The sequence below is a fragment of the Squalius cephalus genome (assembly GCF_949319135.1).
Source record: "Squalius cephalus genome assembly, chromosome: 1".
Taxonomy (NCBI): Eukaryota; Metazoa; Chordata; class Actinopteri; order Cypriniformes; family Leuciscidae; genus Squalius; species Squalius cephalus.
This window is the reverse complement of record NC_137122.1, coordinates 35,237,731-35,263,053: the sequence shown is the minus strand read 5'-3', so window position 1 is coordinate 35,263,053 and position 25,323 is coordinate 35,237,731. Positions and strand designations below refer to the sequence as shown.

Below are 25,323 nucleotides of genomic sequence, written 5' to 3'. Positions count from 1 at the left end.
GTTTCATCTGGCTTTTTCCTTTGAATTAATGAAGTACTTTTCTCTTAGGATATATGGATGGCTAGGGCTTGTCATGCTGAACTGTTCCATTTGCTGGGAGCAAAAATTTGAATTTCTCACTGCCACACAATATTCTCCCCCCACACTTATCACAGTTAAATGGCCTTCATTTAGCGTGAGTATTATTACTATTCAAGCTTATTTTATCCAGGCTTTTTGCTTGCATCCATGGCGTGGGCTGCCCTACATAGTCTGCTGCAACTGTGGCCCAGTCCTAGAGAAGCAGATGGATGTTAGCTCTATGTGCAACTGAAATATTATTCTCCTATCTTCATTCAGTTCTTGACTGCCAGTTTCATAATGGAATGCAACAAATAGCAGTTTTACACCCTATTTTATAATCCCTTTAATTCATACGTCATCTAAACTGCTGGTCCTCCTATGTAAGGTCTCTGGAATGCCAGAGCTTATCCCAGCGTCTCAGGCCATAGATTATAGTCACTAAATTACTATGTATAGGTGTCAAATCAACTTGAATCGTGCTATATTTTGTCCTGTCAGCATCAGCTCCACAGCACCACCTTATGATTAACTAGAATAAGACGGACACATCAGTGCTCCAACAACAGCAATCATGCAAATATCTGAATATTGACAAAAGTTGTAAAATAAAGGCACAACAAAAACAATTGTAATAGAGATCTCTTTATTATAGTGCATTTATCAGATGTTACAAGATGGGTTTAAAAAAAAAAAAAAAAAGCTAAAAACAAAAACCATTTCAGTAAAAGAAAAAAAAACATCTGCACACATTCCTTCCTCCTATTATTTTACAGATTTTTTTGAAATTAAAGCTTCACATCTGAACATAGGATAGCTAAATGAAATCCGAAAGCTAAATACATTTTCATACTCAAGTCCATACACTTTAATTACTTGTCATAGATGATGCTTATTCAAATAAATCTATCAACTACAGTAGATCTGTATCATAACTAAAAGGCCAAGAAAAACATTATTAGAGTTATGAAACATGAATTTGGTGACAGACAAAGGGGAAAGAAAACAAATGAATAAAATGCATTCATGTTGCCATCAAGTTTCACACAAGGTGAAACGTCAGCTATTCCCTTGTGAGAGCTCAGCACAGGGGTCGGACCACTGGGATCTTTACAGCCGAATGCTCAGTGCTGTACTCAGCACTGCAGTTGCCTTTGGAATATGAAGGGAAGCAAAGCGTTTGTCAGTTTTGGATTATTAGGCTGTGTGTACACGTTCTCAAAGCGAACATCTCTCTGCTGGTGGTTTTTTCTATCAGTGACATGTTTTAGAATGGACCGGTGCATCAGGTAGAGCAGCCATCAACAGATGAAGAGAAATGAAGGAAAAAAGAAATGTGAAATATGGAAGAGGGAAGAGGGAGGACTACAGCAGGCTGGAGGAGTTTGCATTTTGACCTGCAGCTGTTCTGTATTTCTCTCATACAAAGAGAACCATAGAGACAGCCACTGGATCTTGTTGGCGACTCTGGATCAGCTGCAGATTTGCCTGGATGTTAATCAATATATCAGGGATCTCATTTTCAGATTACAATAAGGAAACCGAACGCACCCCAAAAAGCCCTTAGTGGCCTCACCAGAACACTCATGCGATTCTGACTGTACACATGATGCAGGACACCTTGAAAGAGACCGTAATAACAACAAAAATAATCATCACAACAATAAAAATAAAGAAAAAGAGCTAAAAGAAGAATCACTGGAGTGGGAGCAGCTCGCAAAAGGCCTTGCTGCACCAGCAGAAGGCGCTCACTCCCTCCATACTCCCACAAACACTCATCACTTCTGCAGTCGCCTCTTACATGCCAATCAAAACACATGTAGGACTGTTAGTTAGTGCCTGGGATCTGACTGGATGATCATACTACAGCAAGATCCAAGAAAGCAGACACACAGGGTCACATGATTTCTTCCCCACAGGCAATAGTTTAAGACGTTTTACAAGCTGACTTTGTGTAAACAAAAGATTTCACAGGCTTGTGCTTGAATGCGCTTGACTGAGGACAGCAGTAGGGAAAGCGAGCTGGTGTTCACATGGAGAGTGTCATGTGACGTACCTGAAAGCATTAGCATGATTTTCAAATAACGCGAAGAAGAATGGATGAAAAACAAATGTCACTTTATTGTCTGATTTTTTTCCTTCTTTTTTCCCAACCTGATGCAGGTTACAATGAGTTTTATCAAATGTGGGGTCAAAGGATGGCAACTCACACCTTGTAACATTTTAGTCATGCGTGATTGCTTTAAACATTGGGAAAGGGAAAAATCAGGCCTATAGTCTGGTTTCAGTGTATTAGGTAACAGAAATATTTAACATCCTGGGTCATTCTTTGCGTGCAGAAAACCACGGGGAGAGGAGGGAGAAAAGAGAGAAAGAGAGAACCGTGCTGTACGCTGAGTGTCTATTTTGAAAGGCACAGCAAGGCTACTCCCACCCTCAGTTCACTCACACACACACACACACACACACACACACTTGCATGTGTATTTTAGACAGCACTGGGCTAAGTCTCTGATGTATACAAGACTGGACAAGAGAAAGATATGAATAAACTGGGCAACAGGGCGAGACTGAAACTAGTGCTGTCACCCTTTACACACACTCATACACACACAGCGCTGACAGAAGAGGAGAGGGTGGAATGGATCATTTAGCGTTTTTGAGCTGGTTGGAGAGCCAGTCGAGCCCTTCGTACAGGCCATCCCCGCTTGTGGCGCAGGTGGCCTGAATGTACCAGTTACGATGACGCAGGGAATGAAGGCCCAGCTTATCTGTGATCTCAGCTGCGTTCATCGCATTGGGCAGGTCCTGTAGGAAACAGACGGTAAGAACAATGCAGTCAGTTACTGAGCTTTGTAAAAACAGATTTTTGATTTGAATGATACTGATTCATAAAAGTCAGGATCGAAAATGTGTTTGTACAATGCTGACCGTCACTTGTGCGGCTTAATACTTTTGCTTTTTGTTTAATAAAAAAAAAAACTTCAAAACAACAGCATTTATTTGAAAGTAAAATTCTTTCATTCATTGTCGCTTGATAAATTTAATACATCCTTGCTGAATAAAAAGACTTTCGAACAGTAGTGCATGTAAGCAAAATCGATTCAAGTGAAATATACCCAACTTAGTCTGAAACAATTCAAATCAGAACTGGATGAATAGCTTGTGAATCAGAATCAAATCAGGAAAACTGTATCAAAGACACAGTCATACATGATGTCAGCCATAGCTGAAGACTGAAAACAAACCCAATAAATACTGGGGCTGCTGATGCTCCTTGGGTTTAGCAAATTGTGTTCTGCTCTCTCTTACCTGTTTGTTGGCAAAGACAAGCAGCACAGCATCCCTCAACTCGTCCTCCGCCAACATCCTCGTCAACTCCTCTCTTGCCTCATTCACTCGCTCCCTATCGTTACTGTCCACAACAAATATCAGGCCTGTGAAAGAGACCGTGGGAGACTGAGTATGTGCTTAAGAGTAGCTTGATACCTGGTACTCTGTGTGTATGCATAGACACTGACCTTGTGTGTTCTGGAAATAGTGCCTCCAAAGCGGCCGGATCTTATCCTGACCGCCCACATCCCACACTGTAAAGCTGATGTTCTTATACTCTACTGTCTCAACATTAAAACCTGCACAAAGAGAAGGGAGGCAAGTTAAATAAACATTGACACACAGAAACAGGGCCTGTGTAGAATAAAGAGTTTTTTTCATAAATGCAGGAAAACCTGAAATTCTTCTTCAAATTAAAGTCTCTAATGTCTGAATTGATTGATCTCACATCTGGTTGATTTGATTGATGGCTTACAACTATTCATTGATCATTTTTTAAATGCCAATGGAAAAAAGGAATATTTATAGAACCAAATCCACTGAAAAAAAGGGCTGCATTTATGAGCCGTATACATGTTGCAAAACCAGCATATTTCGGCCATATTTTTTCCGACATGCATGTTAACCAATGAGTGCTTTCAAACCGGGAGCAGGAGAGTCGCGTGAGTGTTTTATAGATGATTTACCCATTTAAACTTGTTTTTAATTATTCAGTTTGGGTGAAAGTATGGTGTATTATAAAAAAAACAAATTTAAACTAGCCAGAAAATATGATAAATAAACTTTATTTTAGTTTATGTAATACAGACAGGTATATAGGCTAGCACTACCCAAATCAAACCTGAGTGTGCATTTGCTGTCTTGTAAACATATCGAAGTACGACTGAAACGACAAGATCGGAGCTGGTTTCTTGGTTGTGTTTGTTGTTAACCATTTACATGCGAATGTTGTACACCTCCCCATCTTAAACTTTCAAGACCTTTAAGTTGATAAATTACCAACTTCTAAAAACAAATTTATAGTTGTCTTTGAAAAGAAATGCTCGCTTATATGAAGCCTTGGAGCCGCTGCTGTACAAACGCTTCCAGTCTGAATACTCTCGCGCAGCTGCAGTGACGATGTAGTTACGCTGACGCGAAGCTCAAGCTTGCAGTGTGAAACAGTAATTATTCTGAAATGTCATCTGAAATATGACTGAGAAAGAATGAATAGTAAATGTGAAAAAGTCACAAACCGATAGTGGGGATGGTGGTGACTATTTCTCCCAGTTTCAGTTTGTACAGGATGGTGGTCTTTCCAGCAGCATCCAAGCCCACCATCAGAATTCTCATCTCTTTCTTCCCAAAGAGATTCTTAAAGAGGCCTGCAAACATGTTCCCCATGGTGGCGGATCTGCGGGGAAGAATAGAGAGGGTAGACAGGGTTATAGAGCAAGCAAAACATACAATTGAGGATGGTGTGACAGTGGTAAAGATCAGAGGTGGAAATAAAAAAATAAATAAATAAAGAGGCTTGAACCCCTCAAAAGGGTGATACTTAAGCAAAGCACTTAACAAAGTTACTCTGCAGTAAGTTTCAGACACAGGCATCTGATAAACTGTGATGGGAATAACGGAGTTATAAATAAACGGCGTTACTAACGGCGCTATTTTTTTCAGTAACAAGTAATCAAAGTCAAACGAATTATTGTTTCCCCATTACAACGCAGTTACTGACAATAAAATGTGGCGTTACTATAATTGAGCTCACTGCAGCGGTTTTCATCCGAGTAGGCTGTCTCTCAGCTATAGGACCTGCAAAGTGTGAGGCGCTGGACCGGACAAAATCGAAGTTTGTTTATAAATCGTTTATAATCGATTAAAATCGTTTATAATCGTTTGTTTATAAATAAATTACACATTACACCATTAGAATAATCTCTGTAGCCTATTGGTATCATCTGCAATGTTTCAATTAGTTTACATGGTTATAAAAATAAAATAAAAAAATAACCTGCAGGGATCGTTCTGGGAAGGTTCTATTTAGGTTATAAAAATAAAACCTAAAAATAACAGGGAACGTTCTCTTTAGGTTATAAAATAAAACTCAAAAATAACCTGCAGGGAACGTTTCCAGAAAACATCTTTGTTTGACCGGTTGTGAACACATGCTGCAAATACGCCTAGAATTTGGCTTAAATAACCTCTGATGATGAAGTTCTCTGTAGATTATAAAAATAAAACCCCAAAATATTATATTTTATATTACACTGTTCAGTATTATATTGAGAGCACTTCTTGTTAAACTGTTTATTTTTGTGAGGAAGAAAATACTTCAAGTAGGCTACAGTATATCTACCAGTTGTGAAGTTTTTGGTACATTTCTTAAGCAGCATAATTTATTTTTAGACTTATTTGTTGGCCAGATGTGGTCTGTGCAATACATTCTATAAAACCATCTATTGTGTTTTATTGTTCCACTATAGTAATGATAACATTTTAAATAGTAGGCTATATTGAATTTAATAGGGGTCTCTCACATTGTCCCACAGCAACATAAAAATAGTGTAGATACAATGTTTTATCATAATAATTTATTCTATTTAGTGCCAATTTAATTAATTTAACATATTTAATATTTGGGGCATCCAAGTTATTTGACTTTTTTTTTTTTTTTTTTTAAAGTAACGCAATCATTACTTTCCCTGGGAAATAATTACTTTTTTAATGATGCAACTCAGTTACTATTTGTGAGAAGTAACTAGTAACTATAACTAAATTACTTTTTTTAAGTAACATGCTCAACACTACTGATAAATAATTACAAACTATTAACCCCAAAACCCCAACTATTAACTACAAACCCCAAATGACACAACCCACCATTATTTACACAGGAGCTGATTAAGTGTTTAATGTGCCATGAATGCAGGTTATGCTTGGGGGAGGGAGGAGAGAAACAAAAGGCTCAGTGATGAGGTGAATGCAAGATTCCACCAGTGGAAAGAAGAGTACAAGAGGTAACCAGACACCTGACAAACCTGTAAGAGGAGACACCTGCCCTCTGAATTAATGAGAGAGAGAGAGAGAGAGAGAGAGAGAGAGAGAGAGAGAGAGAGAGAGAGAGAGAGAGAGAGAGAGAGAGGAGAGGGAGAGAGGGAGAGAGGGAGAGAGGGAGAGAGGGAGAGACTGGTCCCCATCGATTGGGTTACACTCTAATCCCAACTGTAGCGTAAGAGATAAACTACACAGTTTTAGACAATGAGGCCACACTACATCCCTATACAGACCAAAGACAGTCAATACATCTCTCCTATCTTGTGTCTAAACAATATGGGACATGTTTGAAGACTCTCAGAAATTATAAACAGCCAACCATAATAATATCACATTTTCTTTCATGTTAGCTTAACTTGTCAATCTGCTTTAAAACCTGTAGTGTTTGAAATGTATCCGAGTGAACAATTGCCACGTACGCAAATGTATGGGAGAGACTAAAACTGATACCACAGATTCACTCTCATTGACATGGTGGATGTAGTGCATGTATTTCACTCATGATCCAATTATAATTCCATGATGCACTACAACATTTTGAACCATAGCATATGCATCAATGTGTACGGTATTGTGAGGTAGTTAGTGATACCCTACACAAAATACATGTGTGCAAAAATAATCTAAAAGACTACAGTAGCCGAAATAATAGAAGCAAGTTTGTTCACAAGTAATTAAAGATCTGAAGGAATGTACTCTGTCTGTTTACCGAGTCTAAATGTCACAAAAGTTAGGTGCTAAGAATGGTGCTAAGAATGGTGTGAGAATGGTGTGAGAACACACCCACTAAGATTGCGAGAGCAGTGTCCTCTGGGTAAAAAGAACAGAGGTGGGTCTTAAGAATGCAGTGACACCAGAGTTGAAACAAAGTCCCAAAAGAACTATTTGAAAAACACCCTTTTTGTTAAACAAAGGGTGCTCCACAAGGGGCCACATCACTGGAAGACGTCCCTGCAAATACAAGGAAGTGCTACAAAAAACTGACTCATTCTGTGACTTACACATTTCCACAGGTTGACTCACTGATCAGTCAAATGGGTTGCATTATGGTCAGTGTATGTGTTTTAGATAAAGAAAGAACAGGTAAGTACGCTTTGTGAAAATAATGGAGGAGAAAGGACAAAGATGTAAATTCAAATAGAACGATTTTTTTTTAATCTGCCATAGGGTACGTCAGCCACAAATTAAGCCACATCAATTATTCAAGGAACCAAAGAAGTTGAATTATTGAATAGAAAAGGTAAAACGAGAAGCTGTTGCTAATGTTGTTGCAGTAATCATAACTGCACACTAATCTCTGTATGGTGTAAATAGAGCTACAACATTACACATATTATACTGACCCCTGGTTTCACAGACAAGGCTTAAAGTACTAGCTCACTTCAAAATGAAAATTCTGTCATTTACTCCCCCTCAAGTTGTTTCAAACCTGTATGAATTTCTTTCTTCTGCTGAACACAAAAGAAGATATTTTGAAGAATGTCAGTAACCAAACAGTTGATGTGCCCCAATGACTTCCATAGTATTTTTTTCCTACTATAGAAGTCAATGGGGCACATCCACAGTCTGGTTACCGACATTCTTCAAAATATCTTTCTTTGTGTTTAGCAGAAGAAAGAAATTCATACAGGTTTGAAACAACTTGAGGGGGAGTAAATTATGACAGAAGAATTTTCATTTTGAAGTGAACTATTCCTTTAAGTTAGTCCCAGGCTAAAATGCAAGTTTGAGCTGTTTTAACTGAAAGCAACTTTCACAGATATATATTAAAATATGTCAGTGCAATTGTTTTGTTTCAAGATGCACAGCAGTAATGTTTTTTTTTTCTAAGGCATGTTTATAAAAGCTACTTAAAGGTGCCGGAAGCTAGTTATTTTAGTCCAGAAAGTTTTAAATATGGATATCTTTCTTATATGAACGCATCACTTCAGAAGGCCTAAAAAACATACCTCAATCAGTCAACAAAGTCTTGATATAAAAATGCTGTTGATTCCAGTAACGGGTTTCAATGACTGTCTGAACATTTAAAAACGTCTGTTCTGTTAAGTGAAAGCTTGTTCTTTTCCCCCACTGTTATTCACTTTGTCCCCCTGTGCAGCAACACATTTAGAAATCATGCATCAGATGTGATGAGTATTGCTGACTCTTTTAGTTTCCACTGGTTACAACAGTGAACTAGTCATGCTGAAACTGAAGGCTTTTAAGGTTAAGCACTGGCATACCATTCACACTTATAAAGTTTGGGGTCGGTAAGACTTACGTGTGTTTTTAAATAGGCCTAAGTGTCTATTACAATTTAAAATAACCTTTTTTTTTATATACTTTAAAATGTAAATTATTCCAGTGGTGTCAAAGCTGAATTTTCAGCATCATTGCTCCAGTCTTCAGTGTCACATGATCCTTCAGAAATCTTTTAAATATGCTAATTTACTGCTCAAGAAACATTTCTCATTATCAATGTTGAAATTGAAAACAGTGGCAGCTTCATATTTTTGTGGAAACCATGATAAAAATGTTCCTAAAAAATAATATGTTGAATAAAAAGTTCAGAATAAATACAAGTATAAAGTCTTTTGAAACATTATAAAGTAGTTTACTAGTTTTCAGTAAAGATGAATGCATCCTTACTGAATAAAAGCATTAATTTCTCCAAATCTAAAGCTGTTAGCTGATCGCAAACTTTTGAACGATAGTGTACATTGTGTTGCTCTTATGTTACGTTGCTCTTTATTTTTCCAGCAGCAAACATCATTCCTGACATTTGAATGAATAAAAATAATAGTAATAATATACATATTTAATTTTTTATTCTAAATAGAACATTCACATCTCTGATCAACTGAGATTGATCAGTACTCTGATGTGATACATGTAGGATACTTCCCCTATATGAGATTAAAATTATGATCAAACGTGCACAAAGATCAAAGACCGTAGTGGTTAAGACAACCCATTTATCAGACAGACTAGGAAGTGAGAGCGTAACAGAGGCAAGAGAAAAATCACATGACAACACACGATCCCATCCACAGTTACAATGTTGCGACAGACACAGCCAATTATAGCGAGAAATGCTTCCTAACTAGAAATCAACACGCCAGTCATTTATGATCAGAGTGACTGTGCTTGCTTACAAAACACCTTAAATCTCAACAGCAGCACTACAACCACACTTAGAAAAACGGCAATCATCCGACAACAGATATCTAGTTCTACCATCTGACCAGGAACTGAAAGGGGTTAAAATGAATAATCACTGACAGCGACCTAGATTACACTTTCTTTGATTGAATCCATCCATTCATACATTACTGTGGTCACCCTGGGTGTTTGACACCCGCTAGACAAATGAAATACGTCATCAAATCACCGTTTAACGTTATTACAAACACTCAGTTGTTCTCTAATGCCAATGACTGTATCAATACTGTTCGCGCTTTTCAAAATGCAAACCACTTTAAACCTATATATAGAGCATGTTGCCGACAATTTTACAAGGAACACTTCTGATGAAAAGACACAACGTCTGTTGTTTCGAACACCAACATTAGAAACGCGGCCTAGAAATTATTCACAGATTACGCACAGTGACTGTAACTGACTTTGGGTCACTGTGATCTAACGTAACAGTTTATTTCCACCATCGAATTAAGAGACAAACTAGATCGCCTAGATTATTACCGATGTAGACTGTTAGCGCAGGAGCCGTTCTTTACAGGGGAGCGTTCAGCTTGTGTCGCGAGCGACGCCTTGTCGTCTGCTATATGTGCTAAGGGCGAGGTAACTACACCACTCGACTGTTTACATCACTACTTATTTTACTCTGGTCAGGCCTGAGTATCTATATAATTTGTGTAGAGGGTAAAATGCGTTTAGACAGAAATATTAGCGCTGAAAATGTCTGTGTATTGCTATAAGTAGGCGCGAACTGGTTATGCAGTTCCACATCAGCTAAGCAAACATCCGTTAGTTAGCCTGTTAGCCTCCCTGACTGAGATGACCATTCATAACCGAATACTCGTTTTCTGTTAGCTACATGTGAACGACAGGTAAATTAAAATACCTCTGTACAACTTACGTCAGAATGACAAAGCAAAATGTGTGGTTTCGGCAGTATTTACCTTTTGGTGCAGTTTCGCTACAATTTTTTTCCGGTTCTCCTCCTCACCGCTAAAAACAAAATGGCGTCTTTCTCTACTCTGAGGACGGTGGCGTCATGTTTTCCGCCCTCGCGGAAGTGCTGTCCAATCACATTGTCCAAAGTGTGTGCGAAACCCCACCCCTTTACTGTCGTCGTCCAATGACTGCATGGTGGGCGTGAGTGCATAGGGACGCGTGTACAGGCCGCCTCTTCCCATGCAAAATGAAAGATGAGTCGACCTGAATATGTTTAACAAATGTATGCTTCTAATGAGAACCTCTTTTTTTCGAACCGCGCTAACCAGAGAGTTAAGTAAATATAAAGTAAAAGGATCAAATGAACTGAAGGTTCTGTTGGAGGAGGACTTTATAAATATGACAGATTAGCTGTTTCGAGGATTGCATCGTCTAACATTAACATGGATGAGGTTACCCTCTAGCGGCAAAGATACTACAACGTGTCAGGTGCCAATAAATATAGTATGTTTTATCTGTTGTACCATTTGTGATATCTTGTTGCACTCAATAATGCAATGTAACAAAAGCAAATACTTTAAATTATAAAAAGTTAAAAAAAAATCCATACTTTAAAAAGTACAAAAAAAAACTGTAGTAGGCCTAGTTAAACATACTTACTTACCTTATTTATTAAATAAGGCATTTTGTCCTAAATTAGCTTATTATATTAGCTTATTTTATCTTGTGAATTTTATCCTAAATTATGACCTATTTGTCTTGAATATGAATAGCCTCAAATCAAAAAATCAATAGTCCACCAGATGGTGTAACATTCTCAATGATCAACTGAGCTGTACATAATTCTGCAGATAGACAGAGTATGTTCCAGTCAGCAGAGGGTGCTGCAGATAAGACAAACCAAACAATTGCCCATCCACGGAAGCACAAAGCTACAAATACTGGCAATTCATTGAATATCTTTAGCTACTCTTTTTGTTGTTAATGTTTTTTTTATTATTATTTGAACTTGTACTTGGATGGCACATTTAAAAAAAAAACATTGCAGGACAAGGTACAAGGTCATTAATGATTTGAAAGTACTGTGTGCTCAAATAAAACCTGGGTACTAGGAGAGTCTGCCCTTAAATGAATTAAACTAATTCTATTCATTGAAAATTTTAAGCTTATCAATTTTTTTTTTTTTTCAATTTGTAGGCTACCAACAGTAGTGACAAGAAACATGACCAAACAAGGCCTTTCCGAATTCAGACCTGAAAAATCCCTAAAATGTAAATTAGCCTACATAACTGGACAAGTTGTTGGAGAGATAACTTCATTTTAGAAACATATAGTAACAGTCCCGCAAGTTTACTTCTTTGTTTTGGGGGGTATGAAAAATAACATTCCCAAGGACTAACTGCCTAAAATACAAGTTAATCTAACAACATTAATATCAGTGGCAGTCTGTTATGCAAGGTTTTACTGTCAACAAGATAAACCCATTTTAATAAATTCACATAAATTCTTAAAGTACTTTATATCAACTTAAGTGTTATACTGTATCATATTTTTAAAGACCTCAAAACAATTCTAAAATGAACAAATGGATCCCTATTCAAGAATCCAACATTAATGATAGAAAGATGATTCTCAAATGTATTTTATACTTATTTTAGGAGCAGAGAATGTCTCCTGCATGTTGTTTGGATTGGTCACCACAAGCAGGAAGTGCACCTGACACACCTACGTCATAAAGGTGGGTGTCTTAAACAAAGAAGGTGACATCATAAGGGAAATGCGGAGCCCAGTTGGTCTGTCACTGATGGAGGCAAGAGGAACCGAGATGAAAGATCAGCCATGATTAGCTCATTATCTTGTGCTTAGTGATGACAACAGCATCAAAGTCACCAGTGTGTTAATGATGCTCAGGAAATGAGAATGGAGCCACAGTTTGTAAACAAGGTGTTGGAATTAAACAAGAGTAAACAGACACTCATTATTCCTATACTGAACTCAAAAGATTTATGTTGAACCGCTTTAAAAGAATAGTATAACAAGTGATGATGACACACAAAAGTCTAAATTATTCAATGTTGTATTCATTTGACATTAGAGATAACAAGACAATATGAAACCAATAGAAAAGTCTCTTTCCTTCCTAATTTCCTCTCTATTTATTTTCATATGTATTACAAAAGCAGACAAACTATACGTGAAGAAGACTTGATAATTATTGAAATTGAACATTATTAGTTTAATCACCTAATCTATTTGTTTTGGTCTTGGATGATTAATTAATTGTCCATCCATGTCTTCCATAATCAGAAGGGGGATTTTAAGTATAGCCTAAATGTGAACCATTCCGCAGGGAAGCGCACCTGCCAATCTGTAGGGAAATAAGAGTCGTTTCCTTGCATGGCACAATAGGCGGAGTAAATGACTGATGATCCAATAAGTTCGGCGCTCATGCCTCACCCCTCTCGGGACCGCGCCTCCCAAGGTCTGAAATGAGTTTCTGCCCCTTTAAGAAGTTGCTCTGTCCAGCACAGCTGGGATTTCAACAAGGACAGATAGCGCAATGAAGAGCAGCGTCGACCCGTCATCATGTGCACCGGGCTTACAAGGACTGCCTGTCCGCTGCGACTTATTGCCCTCTGCATCCTTCTCTCCCACGCAGCAGCCTATTTCGGGTCAGCAGAGCCTTTTATATCCTCCATCTTCTCTGAAGTCTTGGAAATAGCCTCTGAGTGCAATATTGACATATTTGGCATGGAATTGAATCATTTGAAGTGGTGTCAACAGGTGGAGATATTTGGTGATGTTGGATATCCCATGCGCAATTGCGCATGCCTTATTGTTTTATTATGTTTAACAAACATGTTTTAAACCTAAATTGAAGGCTGTATATTACAAATAATCACACTATACAGACTGAAATAATTATTTAAAGAATGTGGTATTTTAAAATGTTCTAAAATGTATTTTTTAAGTAAGACATTTTTTGGCTTGCTCTCATTTTTCTTGCTTTCAAAATTGCTACCAGTAACACCATTAGATTTCGTTGTAGCCTATGTATTTATTTGTTTTTTAACATTGATTTGTCTAAAATATCGAAATAGTGTGTTGTTCGGGCCGATTATTGCCATAGAGAGCACTGAACAGCGCAGTGTATGGATCCAGATGTCTTCCGATGGTTTGGCACCGCGTCCTGACACTCGCACTACCTGATCATTAAGATCTTTCTGGCTTACGCTCACAGGACGTTATTGCCCCACTGGTGTTTATATTAAGAATCCTATAAACACATAAAAACACTCTCCATTGGGTTTTAATTAAGAGTGCTGACTGAAGATTGTTAAGCGCCACAGTAGTGTATCCAAAATCCAAGGGCACTCAGACTACTGACCACGTATAGTTATGTGCGTTCTCTATTCAAACAAGAGTCACGACTATTCAAATCAGGTATTTAAACATATATTCAAAGCACCCGTGCCATCGCTAGTTCATTCTAATTTGTTGATTTGCTGCCTTTAGTTCTCAAATACAGTAAAAAATAATAATAATTATGTACACTGAAAACTCTTCAGAAAATTTAAATGAGAGAAATAACTGTGACAAGCTAAACTAAAACAAAGATTTTTATAACATGAGGATTAAAACATTTTACAGTGTAGCCTATCTGATAGTTTAAAAGTTCTTAAAGGCTAATTGTATGGACGGGGTGTGTGTGAACTAATCAAAATGAACATCCTTAAAAGTAAATTAATGTTCCAACTGTATAGCCTACTGTAGTTTTCGTGACTGTATTGTGTATGTTATCGTTAGGCTTACAGGTCGCGAGCCCTTGGTTTTTCTGCCCGGTCCATTTGCCAACGAGCCTCCGAACGGTAAAGCGCACCTGAAGCAATGCGAGCAGATGACTTTAACGCGCCGGCAAAAGCGATTGTGCCGGCGGGAACCGGGGCTGGCGGAGACTCTGAGGGAATCTGTCCGCCTCAGCCTCCTCGAGTGCCGCTATCAGTTCCGCAACGAGCGCTGGAACTGTAGTATGGATGGCCGTGGAAGCCTTTTAAAACGAGGTAAGATTTGCCAGGTGTTTTTAAATTTATTCTGAATATGTGATTTTAAAAGATAGCCTAATGTTTGTGAAATATGAAACAAATAGTATTAAGTGTTATTAACATTCCATTTTTCCATCTCAACGGAGGGCAAATGTAAATATTTTTATATAGGCCTGTTTTATTTTAGCCATTTTTATCCTTTCGTTCAAGGTCATTCAATTACAAGTTGTTGTTTATGGAACTGTTCATCATTTTCCCATCACAGGGAGTTTTTTTTTTTTTTTTTATAAAATTGATTGGCCACTAAAATTCTATTAAAAACTATAGATAGATAGATAGATAGATTGATAGATAGATAGATAGATAGAAAACAAAATAATAAATAAATTAGGCTAATTAAAATGTATTAGTAACATTAAGACATACTGTAAGTTATAGAAAAAGTAGGCATAACTGCTGGGGAAAAAACTAACACACAGTAACTGGGATCAGCTTTTTATTGTTAAAGTCGTTTGCACTTTCATAAAGGCACAAAAAAGAAACAGCCAAATATTGTGTTTAAATCCCACAAAATACAATTTTACAATTTGTTGTTTGGTAGTCTTAAATTAGTAAATGCTACTTATATGTCAGAAAAGGAAATGTTTTAGTATTAACAACTATGCAGAAACCTCCATGAGGTGCCTGTTTCCAAACGGACATGTGCGTAATGTGCAGGATGTGAATGTTAAAGCCAAGCTTAGGTCAGTTCGCTGGTAATTAGGGAGTTGGGAAGCGCGGAATCCCTGTGCGGTGAGGCCTCGCGGGGCCAGTTGAAGTATTTTTATCTCGCGGAAAAGCGCCCAGTTCTCAGAGGAAAAGGGCGGCGTGATCGCGCGCTTTAATCTGACAGAAACCTAGTCAAAATAATAATTAATTGGATCAAAATACACGCCTTGTCTCAGCTCTGATCTAAGCAAACAATAATACGAGGATGTTGCAAGGGGGGATTATGGTTAAAGGATCATGACACAACGCTGCACTTAACACTTGGGAAACAAAATGGGAAAAGATGTAGGTTATGATTTTTTTATGTTAGAGAACGCCATTAGCGAGGCACGATAGGTGGGCTTTTCTTTTCAAATTGCTCAAACTAGATTTGAACTGAGTTTTAAATATTGAACGTGGAAATTTACTTCAAAAAACAAAGATCCAATATCTCTATGTTATTGCGGACATATTAAATATGCTCATAAATGGACATTTGACCTATTTATTATACTCATTTCCACTTTATATTGCCAGTTACCAATGCTGTTATAGAAATGCATCATTTGCAATCAAACATGATTGATTTATTAATTTGTTAATATTAAATAATTCCAATAAAGTTCTTAATATTTAGCTTGTCTTATAGCTAAGCTCATCATGTCACCCCCCCCCCCCCATGCAACTCACTTCATGTAAAATCAAACAGCTTTTATTATGCTCCTAATATTGCCATCTCCTTTGAATGTACGTCATTTAAAAAACCTTTTCATTTATTTAAGTGTAAAACTTTTTAATGCGGAAAGAGTACAATAGTCATAGCAGTTTTGCACAGTGCTCATTAATAATTGCATCATTTCATCAGGTTTTAAAGAGACAGCCTTCCTGCTTGCGGTGTCCTCAGCAGCCTTGTCTCACGCGCTGGCCAAAGCGTGCAGTTCTGGACGCATGGAGCGCTGCACCTGCGACGATTCTCCTGGTCTGCAGCACCGCGAGGCCTGGCAGTGGGGCGTATGTGGAGACAATCTGAAATACAGCACCAAGTTTCTCAAGAAGTTCTTGGGGCAAAAACGAGTCAGCAAGGACCTGCGTGCCCAGATAGACTCTCACAACATTAATGTCGGCATCCGGGTAAGATGCAAAATATTAAAAATATTGTCATGGTACATGGTCCAAAAAACTGGTATTGGCATTGTCAAAGAACAATTGAGTATTTTCATTCTTTTTGATAGTGATATAATGGCTTTATGAAATAAGGGAACCTTTTAATCTCCTCCAACACTTGTAGAAGAGAACATCTGTAAGGGTTAATTTCTCTCATGCCTTCACGTTCTCTCTTGGCTGGCGGGTTGCAGTCTCCTAGTTCACTGTAGCCCAAAGGAGAGTTCAGCGAGTGGGGTGAGGCAGGTAGGTGAGCAGGTATTGGCCAGCTCTCTGGAGCCAGGTGTTCCTTCCCCTGGTCCAGGCATGACAGCGCTTGCTGTGGGGGCCCTTTTCAAAATTAGAGGTCTCCCCATGAGGGCGATTATACAGAGAGGAGGCCTCTGTAATATACGAGCATTTTTTCCACCTACTGTATGCCTCCCGCTCTACCAGTCTCACTGCTGCCGCCGTCGCCGCTGCTCTCCCAGACTTTCATAAATCCTCATAACATCCCTCAAAACAGTCCTGTTACCAGGAGACTGGTAGCCTCAGGGAAAGACAGAGGGAACGAAAAAGGGGGAGGGTTTACGAGGTTCACAGAAAGAGTTAGAAAAGAACGGCTGGACAAACTCGGATCTTATCTTATCAGTCTCCGGTTTTGTTGTTTCCCACAATTGACACCTCAGGCCACAGATGGCGGTTAACAAAAACAAGCAAAGGTGGCTGAGGTCTTGTTATCCCCTCCCCTTTCAGATTCTCTCCATTTCCTCGCATCTCCTTCTCTGCATTTCTCAGGTAGCCCTGGGGTGGGAGCTCATACCTATGTAGGGTGGAACACCCCCATCGACCATTTGACCTCCCCATCTCCCCTTGGGCCCTTTTTGATAGACTGATCTGTTCTGCAGCCTCCTCCCCAATATGTGAAATGAAGAGAGGAGCCTGAATAGGAGAAATAGACAAGTAAACAATATGATTTGGCTCTCAAACTCAGAGATACAATACGATAGAGAATGAGAGAGAGCAATAGAACAAAAATGGAAATGTGTTGATAGGAGCATAGATCAGGGATGGTGGTCTTCAAGAGGTGCAGGTCAGAGTTGAAAGACGGCCAGCTCAGACATTCCCTCTGCATCCATCATCTGCACCATGTCAACCTGATTTTCTTTTAGCTCAGGGCTATGAAGTCCTTGAGCATTCACTCAATTTCTTATAGCATGCCGTACCACTTTTAGAAAAGTCTATGATCATCTCCCTTTCCACTTTTGGGGAGATAATCAATACCAATATATTAATATGACCCCCTATGTGGCCCTCAACCTTTTGGACTCCATTGTCCACAACAACAGCATTCCCAATATGCCACATGACTTTTTCAGTTTTCTTGATTTACTGGATAAGGATTAAGGAGAAAGTTTTTTTTTTAAATCTTGTCTAATAAAGCTACAACAATGTTTATAGCTTATTTGATATCACGTTTCATCATTGTGCAAAAAAATTAGCCACAATCACAGAAGTGTTAATAGTTCCATAGGAATAAATTGTTTCAAATCTTCTTTACCTCTAAATATTCACAGGGAAAGGGTCTTGGCCAATCAAAAAGTGGGACCAACTTTCAGCATCCCATATCTAATCTTTATCAATCCTCTCTTTCATCTCATTAGTGTTGTATTTGGAATACTATGTTCATGTCTCCACCTCTGTCTTTCTGTACCTCTCAGGCGGTGAAGAGTGGACTTAAGACTACTTGTAAGTGTCATGGCGTCTCCGGTTCGTGTGCTGTGAGGACATGCTGGAAGCAGCTCTCCCCGTTTCAAGACACAGGCCATCTGCTGAAGTACCGCTATGACACGGCCGTTCGAGTGCACAGCGTCACTAACTCCGCCACGGGGGAGACGGAGCTGGCGAGCCCTCGTCGCCACAGCAACACGGTTCCCCGTCCGCGGCCCACTGAGCTGGTATTTCTGGAGGAGTCGCCCAGCTTCTGCAGGCCATCACGCTACTCGCCTGGGACGGCTGGCAGACCGTGCTCCAAGGACACCAGCTGCAGCAGCCTGTGCTGTGGACGAGGCTACAACACGGCCCTCCACCTCACCACCCTCTCCTGCCACTGCCAGGTCCGCTGGTGCTGTCACGTCGAGTGTCAAACCTGCCTCAGAGAGGAGGAGGTCTACACCTGCAAGAAACATTGACACACCATGCAAGAAGGAGACTGAGAGGAAGAAGTGGAAAGTGAGGAAGGTTGAGGATGCATCTACTAGTCAACTAATGAGAGATTTGGAAGGGTTTGGATGTTGTGATCCAGGTTGTGCTGAGGGGAAATTTTAAGGATGATGTGCCAGTCTTACCTGATTCAGAATGGCTTAGATGAGATGGCTAAATGGACGAGCGTCTGGGCTCCCACATGGAGTTCCTAACTAAAGTTCGGGATGAACATTTTCATTTATCTGACCAATCAGCACCTGAACAAGAGTATACAAGCAGCTGCTTACCTCTGTCCTACAACAGTTCTTCTACAAAATAGGACATTCCATGTGTTTCCCAGCATCTCGCAAGAAGTGGAGGTTTGAATTGAACCAGTCAACTCTTTTCTTCTGCAGTGCTCTCCGGGAAGGCTGCGTTTTGAACAGTCTGTGTTGCACACACGCTTCTGTCAATGGACTAATGATCTGCGACATTTAGTTATACTCAAACTAATAAGTGAGATGGCGGTCTGCTCACTTAGAATTCTGACTGCTTGTCTCTCTACCTGCCTATACTGTATATCTCTCTATTGCTCTGAGAGTCCACATATGGCTTCAAAATATACTGAAAGTATGAAGCACTTATGAATGCATTTATTTGTGAATATTATTGTAGTCTTTTATTTGTGTGGAAGAAAGTACTATGTGTCTGTTATGGTAGTTGTGTTGTCATGCTTCACAGATATATTACAAATGGGAGGGGTGGGGGGTGGGGTTATGTTGATAAACTGGAAATTTACTTGGACACAGTCTGCTTTCATAGACTTTTAATGAATGTTAGAGCAAGTTATATAATCAGAAATGTTATGTTTTAAATCTTGAATGGCCATTAAATGGCTGTATCTGGTATAGATAGGAATGTATTTATTGCAATTAGACTGCTGTACCAATTTCAAGTACACTTATTACATTGCATTCATGCAATTACACTTTTTTAGTTTAATTTTTACACATTGCTGCATGATATCCTGCTTTTCTATGCAGAAGTATGTGTAAAACACAAGCATTAGGGATCGACCATAACAATGTGTGTCATTACAGCATGACCCAAACATAACCTCTCCCTACAGCTGCAAACAGTATGTGCAAACATCTGGGCTTCTGAGTGTGTAGTCTTTGCTATCCCATCAAGGGCAATGATAGTGAGTATGTCCCATCCAGAACAAAGGAAAACATCTCCTTCCCTAGTAAGCAAAGCTCTCTGCCCTATAAAGTCTGCAAGCCCTTTCATGTGTGTGAAGCCTTTGATAAAGTCCATTCCAGTCCCGTATTAGCCCATTACCAATCAGAGAAAATAACAGTGCTTTTTCTCCAGGATGTGCCTGAGTCTAAAGTTGGCTGGATTCCCAATAGAGAGCCATTTGTTACAGAGATTTTTTAATTCCTTGTAAGCAACAACAACCTTTTTTTAGATACAAAAAAAAAACAAAAAAAAAACATGTTTTCACACAAATTGCAAATTATATTGTGAAAGAGACCAAACAAGAGTGAAATTGTTAAAAATCAGTTGTATTGGTGCACTGCACAAAGGCACATTTTAACCTTCAGATGCAAAGTATTACTCAAAAATATTTTCGGTTAAAACATCACATGCTTTTCTTCACTTAACAACAGAAATCTGAATTGAAAGTATGAGAATGTGAGCTTGTACGTGCCTACTTGTATGTGCGTGTATGTGTGTGTGTGTGTGCGTGCATGTGTGCATGGTTTTTCTGGGAAGGGAGAAAACTGCAGTAAAATTGGCCACATCAATCAAGTGCAAGAAAGTCCAAGCATTCAGTGACATGCCATTCGGCTGAAGCGTTTGTAATGTGTAAAACATTTGCTGTAAAAGGGTTTCACTGACTACTTGAAATTCATATGCATATTGTATGAAAGTTTTGACCAGTAATCGATCCATTTTCTATGAAAGAGACTAAAGAAAGAGAGTTTTCACACTGAGTCAGCATATGCAAATACCTGAAACCCCAACGGTGGCCGTGAAAATCCAAATGAGATTGTTCCCTTCTGAGTGTATGTGCATGCAAGTGTCTTATGCCTGTGTTTCTCTGCTGCAATTGCTGAAATGACAACATTTATAGCATAGACATCCATAATGAAACCTCTGTCAACCTGCAGTCTATGTGTTTGTTTGTGTTGTCATAGCTTTAACAGTGTACTGTTTCACTTTGTGATTTCACGCCAGGGATTTTTTTTCTACTACCTCACCTGGTCTATGGGGGAAATTAAATACTAAGATGTTTTTTTTTTTTTCTTACTAGATATTTAAGACAATGCTTCTTTTAAAAGCTTTAGCCTGAAATACAGATGCATTTACTCCTTTTTTTATATTGTGACCTATTTACTTATTTAAGAACAAATTTATCATATTCAAATAAAATAATACATTTGTAAAAATGGTGTATGACATTTGTCAACAGATTTATCTCTTCAACTTAAATTTTAAAACACAGATTACCTTTCTGTCTCTTGCTTTCTCTCTTTCCCTTTCTGTGTTTGTGGTCGCACACCTGTCCAGAGCTCTGCACGCAAGCACCTGCTCTCTAGTTAAATCACAGCTAATCATGGAGCTGATGGATCCTGACCTGCAGTATTTTCCTGTCACTACTCTCAACCGGAGCCTCATACTCATTTCACTCACCCAAAACATATACAAATAGTTGAGTTTGCACATGATGATTTACCACGCTACATGCACACCCACACAAAAACCGAATGGACACGGGGAATCTGGCATGAGCCAAGTGAGTTTTTATCATATTTTCTTGACTTCTTAGTTCTTGACTTCGTAGTTTATTTGCTTTCACAATAGTGTAGCTATTTCCAGTAATAAACTACTTTATGAAACCATCGCCGTGTTTAATGTCTGAGCTGAAAGAATAATCAAACTGGCTCACCTCAACAGTCCTCTATCCCTCTCATAGTTAAAATTAAAAAAAAATTGTCACCAATCACTCTTGTCGCTCCAAACCCGTAAGACTTTCGTTCATCTTTGAAACGACAAATGAAGATATCTTAAATTAAATATGAGAGATTTCTGTCCCTCTACACAACTATCAATTTGACGCTTCAAAAAGTTCATAAAGAGATCACAAAACAAATTCATATGATTAAAGGTTTAGTCCAAATTAAACCAGAGATTTGATCGCTTTATATGAACAGATTGAATTTGTGCTTTTATTCGCATATAAACATTGATCAACAAACAGAAGCTAAACAGTACATGCTTGATTGTGGAAGCTCAAACGTGCTGCGTAACACACAAGAATAAACCTCATTGGTTTTTCACACGTCAAGCAAACATGCTTGAGCTTCCATTTACCATATCTGATGTGTGCTGTCTCTCACATGAGATCACAGCAATGGCAAACCACAACCACCCAACCATCCAATCAATTCCCGATAGACAAATAAAGTCCTGCCCTACATTTTTTCTTGTTTGAAAAGTCATTTCACTCAGATATACATCACAATAGGGAAAAAAGACTATTGCAACTTCCATTTTATGCATCCTTTAATGGTCCTTAACTCTCATATGCAGTATTAGGCATGCAATTCAATCTAGTGAATCAGTTCATAACAGTCTGCTCTCATATGTAGCCTGGGATGTCTGACTCATTCTTGGTTCATGCTAAATGGTCCTTTTATTTTGGGAAGTCCAATTCATTCTAGTGAATTGGTTTATGATCAATGGTCCTTACTCTCATAAAGCATTGGAAAATCCACATTTATTCTAGTAAATCGGTTCATTCTAAAGGGTCCTTACTCTGATATGTAGCATGCACAAAAGATTTACCATTTCTAGTCCCTGTCCTATGTATGTTTTCAACTCAGTTTTGTGAATTATGGTGTTTTGTTGTATTCAGTATAAATTTCGGTACTGACAAACTAATTGAAATTGTTAAGCCTTCATTGTTTTTATTGAGACCAAAATTATTAAATTATTTGATAGTTTTATTTATTAATTATAAAAGCATATCTCCCCCTTAAGTGTCTTCAATACAGTTTACTTTTTTGTAGGTTATAGAGCAGCTAACTCTTCAAAAGAGTAGATTGACTACAGTGAATATTTCCACAGAGATGGAATGACCATCATTCATGAAGTTCAACACCTTACCTGCCTCTTTAATGTTCATTTATTAAATATTAAATATAGCTAAATATTCTGGCTAAAATGTCTCCAGATACCGTCTGGGTCTGGTGATATCCATAAGCTGACTCATCATAGAACTAATGCACACATACATAGCACTTTATTGTCTGAACATTAAAGCATGCGTGTATTGCTGTGTTTGATGTGTGTAGAGGTAATAGCCCTAATAAGACTCTCTCATTCTCTGTTAAGATGTAATGAGAATAATAGTTGTGCTCCATCAAACAGATATGTGCTTTCACTGTCTGCCCAGATCCTCAACCCAGACCTCGTCTAATGACTGTTTATCAGTACTTACCTTTATTAAAGACACAAAGAAAAAGGTTGGAGGTGAAGCAGGCCAGAGAATTCATGTTTACAAGACAACAGCCACGTCACGTGGCGGCTTTGTGAATAAAAGCTGATTTGGTACTAAACCAAAGTCTAAAAACAGTTAACTTAAGCCTCGTTGACTACATTTAAGCACACACACACACACACACACACACACACAGATGCACGCATGCTTCAACAAAGGAATTTCTATCCCTTGGGGCATGTCAAGCAGAGAAAGGTAAAGTTCAGACAGAAGGGAGGGATAAAGAGTGAGTGAGTGAGCATATGGATGAATAAGTGAAAAATGTGCAGCAGAGAGATGGCTAATGTGAATAAGTTACTGTTTGACATTGGTTTCACACAGAAGCAAGCAAACTGCAGATGAATATGCTGCTGGTGAACCGCAGGGGGTCTGTGAGGGATGATACAGCACTAGTTTAATAATGAATCCTAAAGCCTTCATTTCCCCAAAGCCTAGCATCCACAGCCTTCTTCTCACGCACACATCCCCTAGAGAGAGGCTGCGACGGGGGAGAGTGTGTGTGTGTTCCTCATGGCTTTGATGTGTCTATTCTTTTTTATCCTTATCTTTTTTCTTTTCATTTGCATATGCAAGTGTGTTTGTCTTTGTGTTGCTGTATATTCAAATATTCAATATTCCATCGTCTTTTAATTCAATCAGGATGTGTGTGTGAGGTGTGTTTGGTCAGGGAGGTCAAGCAGGTAGGTCTGTTACCCTCTGGGGACAGGACACTTTATCTGCCATCTTCAGTTTGGACAGAAAACAGACACACTTAGCATAAAAATACCAGTTGGCTCTTTGATAAATTGGAAGTAAATTAAATCTCATTTTCAGGCTCATGACAAGATGAAACCCTGCAGGTCAGCCTGGGACAGTGATTTGTACATGATCAACTATTTCTTGTTTTGTGATTTTGGAACACAAAAAAATATATATTTTGAGAAATGTTACAATGAAAGTCAAAACAAAACAACAATAACTTTCATTGTACGGACAAAATCTTAAAATGTTGTGTTCATACAGACTAAAGAAAGTCATACAGGTTTTGGATGAGGGTGAGTAAAAGGTGAGTAAAGGATGACAGAATTGTCATTTTTGGGTGAACTATCCAAGTAGGTCATGTATAGTAAAATATTTCATAAATATTATTTTCTGTTGCTTAGCAAATGTCCTTTATCCATAATGGCTTACATAGTTTTACATTGATTACTGGTTTATGCGTTACCTATTGGAACACACAATGATGCTTAGCTCCTTTGCCTTGAGCAAGAACACATTTCTATGAATTTGCTACCTTATGTTTAGCTATGCACCCTACAACATCATCATATGAAATATCAAAGGAAATAAAAAAAAGAGAATTGCAGAAGTTCAGAGGAGTGTATTCATTTGAAAAGATAGGGAGCAATGTAATAAAAAAGTATTGTCTTAAAAAAAATTGGAGTGAGCGAGTGAGTGAGTGAGAGGGGGTTATAGAGAGAGGTGGACGATGGCACAGGGTAAGAATTTGGAATGTGAAATGAGTAATGTTATTGCTCAACCCACATCACAAAGCCACAGTGCCTGGAGCTATGACAAGCTGTGTGCATATCTCCATTCCTCCATCCATCCCTTCATTCCACCATCTCTCTGTACTTTTTACATTCTTTATCCCTTTTCCAACTGTCTATACTTTTAATGTACCTGTTTTAAGTTAAAGATTTAATCTCTTATAGCTGCCGATATAATAAGGTAGGAAAGGGAATCGGTCCATAGAGCACGTTACTGGGTGAAACAAAGCAGCGACGTTCTAAGAACAGCAGCCCTGGAACTTTTCAGTGTTTGTATCACTCCGCTTCTCCATGTTTGAATGTTCAAGACATACTATTAGTTTCTGTATTTTAGTGGTGTAGACTTGATTCTTTCTGTCAGTTGAAAGTGACTGTCTTTATGAGTGATTCATTTAAATCATTCACTCAATCGATTAGTTCAAAACACTGATTCATTCAGGAAGGAAACACCATTGCAGTGTTGCTCTGTGACAGTTCATTCTGCTTTGAGTTCCTTTCAAATTATTTTCTTTGGTGGCAAAAAATAAATAATTAATAAAATAATTAGTCAGAGTAACCAGCAATA

The 25,323-nt window shown here is 38.5% G+C and overlaps 2 protein-coding genes across 3 annotated transcripts; one reads left to right on the top strand and one right to left on the bottom strand.

The window, feature by feature from the left end:
- Window positions 1-1,015: 1,015 nt before the first annotated feature.
- Window positions 1,016-10,656, bottom strand: arf2a (ARF GTPase 2a). The gene is made up of 5 exons (XM_079874866.1): window positions 10,551-10,656; window positions 4,629-4,786; window positions 3,582-3,692; window positions 3,373-3,497; window positions 1,016-2,868 (listed from the first exon to the last, which is right to left on the bottom strand). The coding sequence occupies exons 2-5, from the start codon at window positions 4,774-4,776 to the stop codon at window positions 2,707-2,709; spliced, it is 546 nt and encodes a 181-aa protein (XP_079730992.1). The 5' UTR covers window positions 4,777-4,786; window positions 10,551-10,656; the 3' UTR covers window positions 1,016-2,706.
- On the top strand, window positions 9,858-21,110 carry wnt9b (wingless-type MMTV integration site family, member 9B). 2 transcript variants are annotated; one of them, XM_079874851.1, is made up of 5 exons: window positions 9,858-10,209; window positions 12,204-12,283; window positions 14,353-14,606; window positions 16,201-16,466; window positions 18,197-21,104. In XM_079874851.1, exons 3-5 carry the CDS (start codon window positions 14,444-14,446, stop codon window positions 18,665-18,667), a joined length of 900 nt encoding a protein of 299 aa, XP_079730977.1. In that variant the 5' UTR covers window positions 9,858-10,209; window positions 12,204-12,283; window positions 14,353-14,443; the 3' UTR covers window positions 18,668-21,104. The 2 variants fall into 2 exon arrangements, with proteins under 2 accessions (XP_079730977.1, XP_079730976.1); XM_079874850.1 differs by lacking the exons at window positions 9,858-10,209; window positions 12,204-12,283 and adding an exon at window positions 13,072-13,217 and having other exon boundaries at window positions 18,197-21,110.
- The last annotated feature ends 4,213 nt before the right edge of the window (window positions 21,111-25,323 follow it).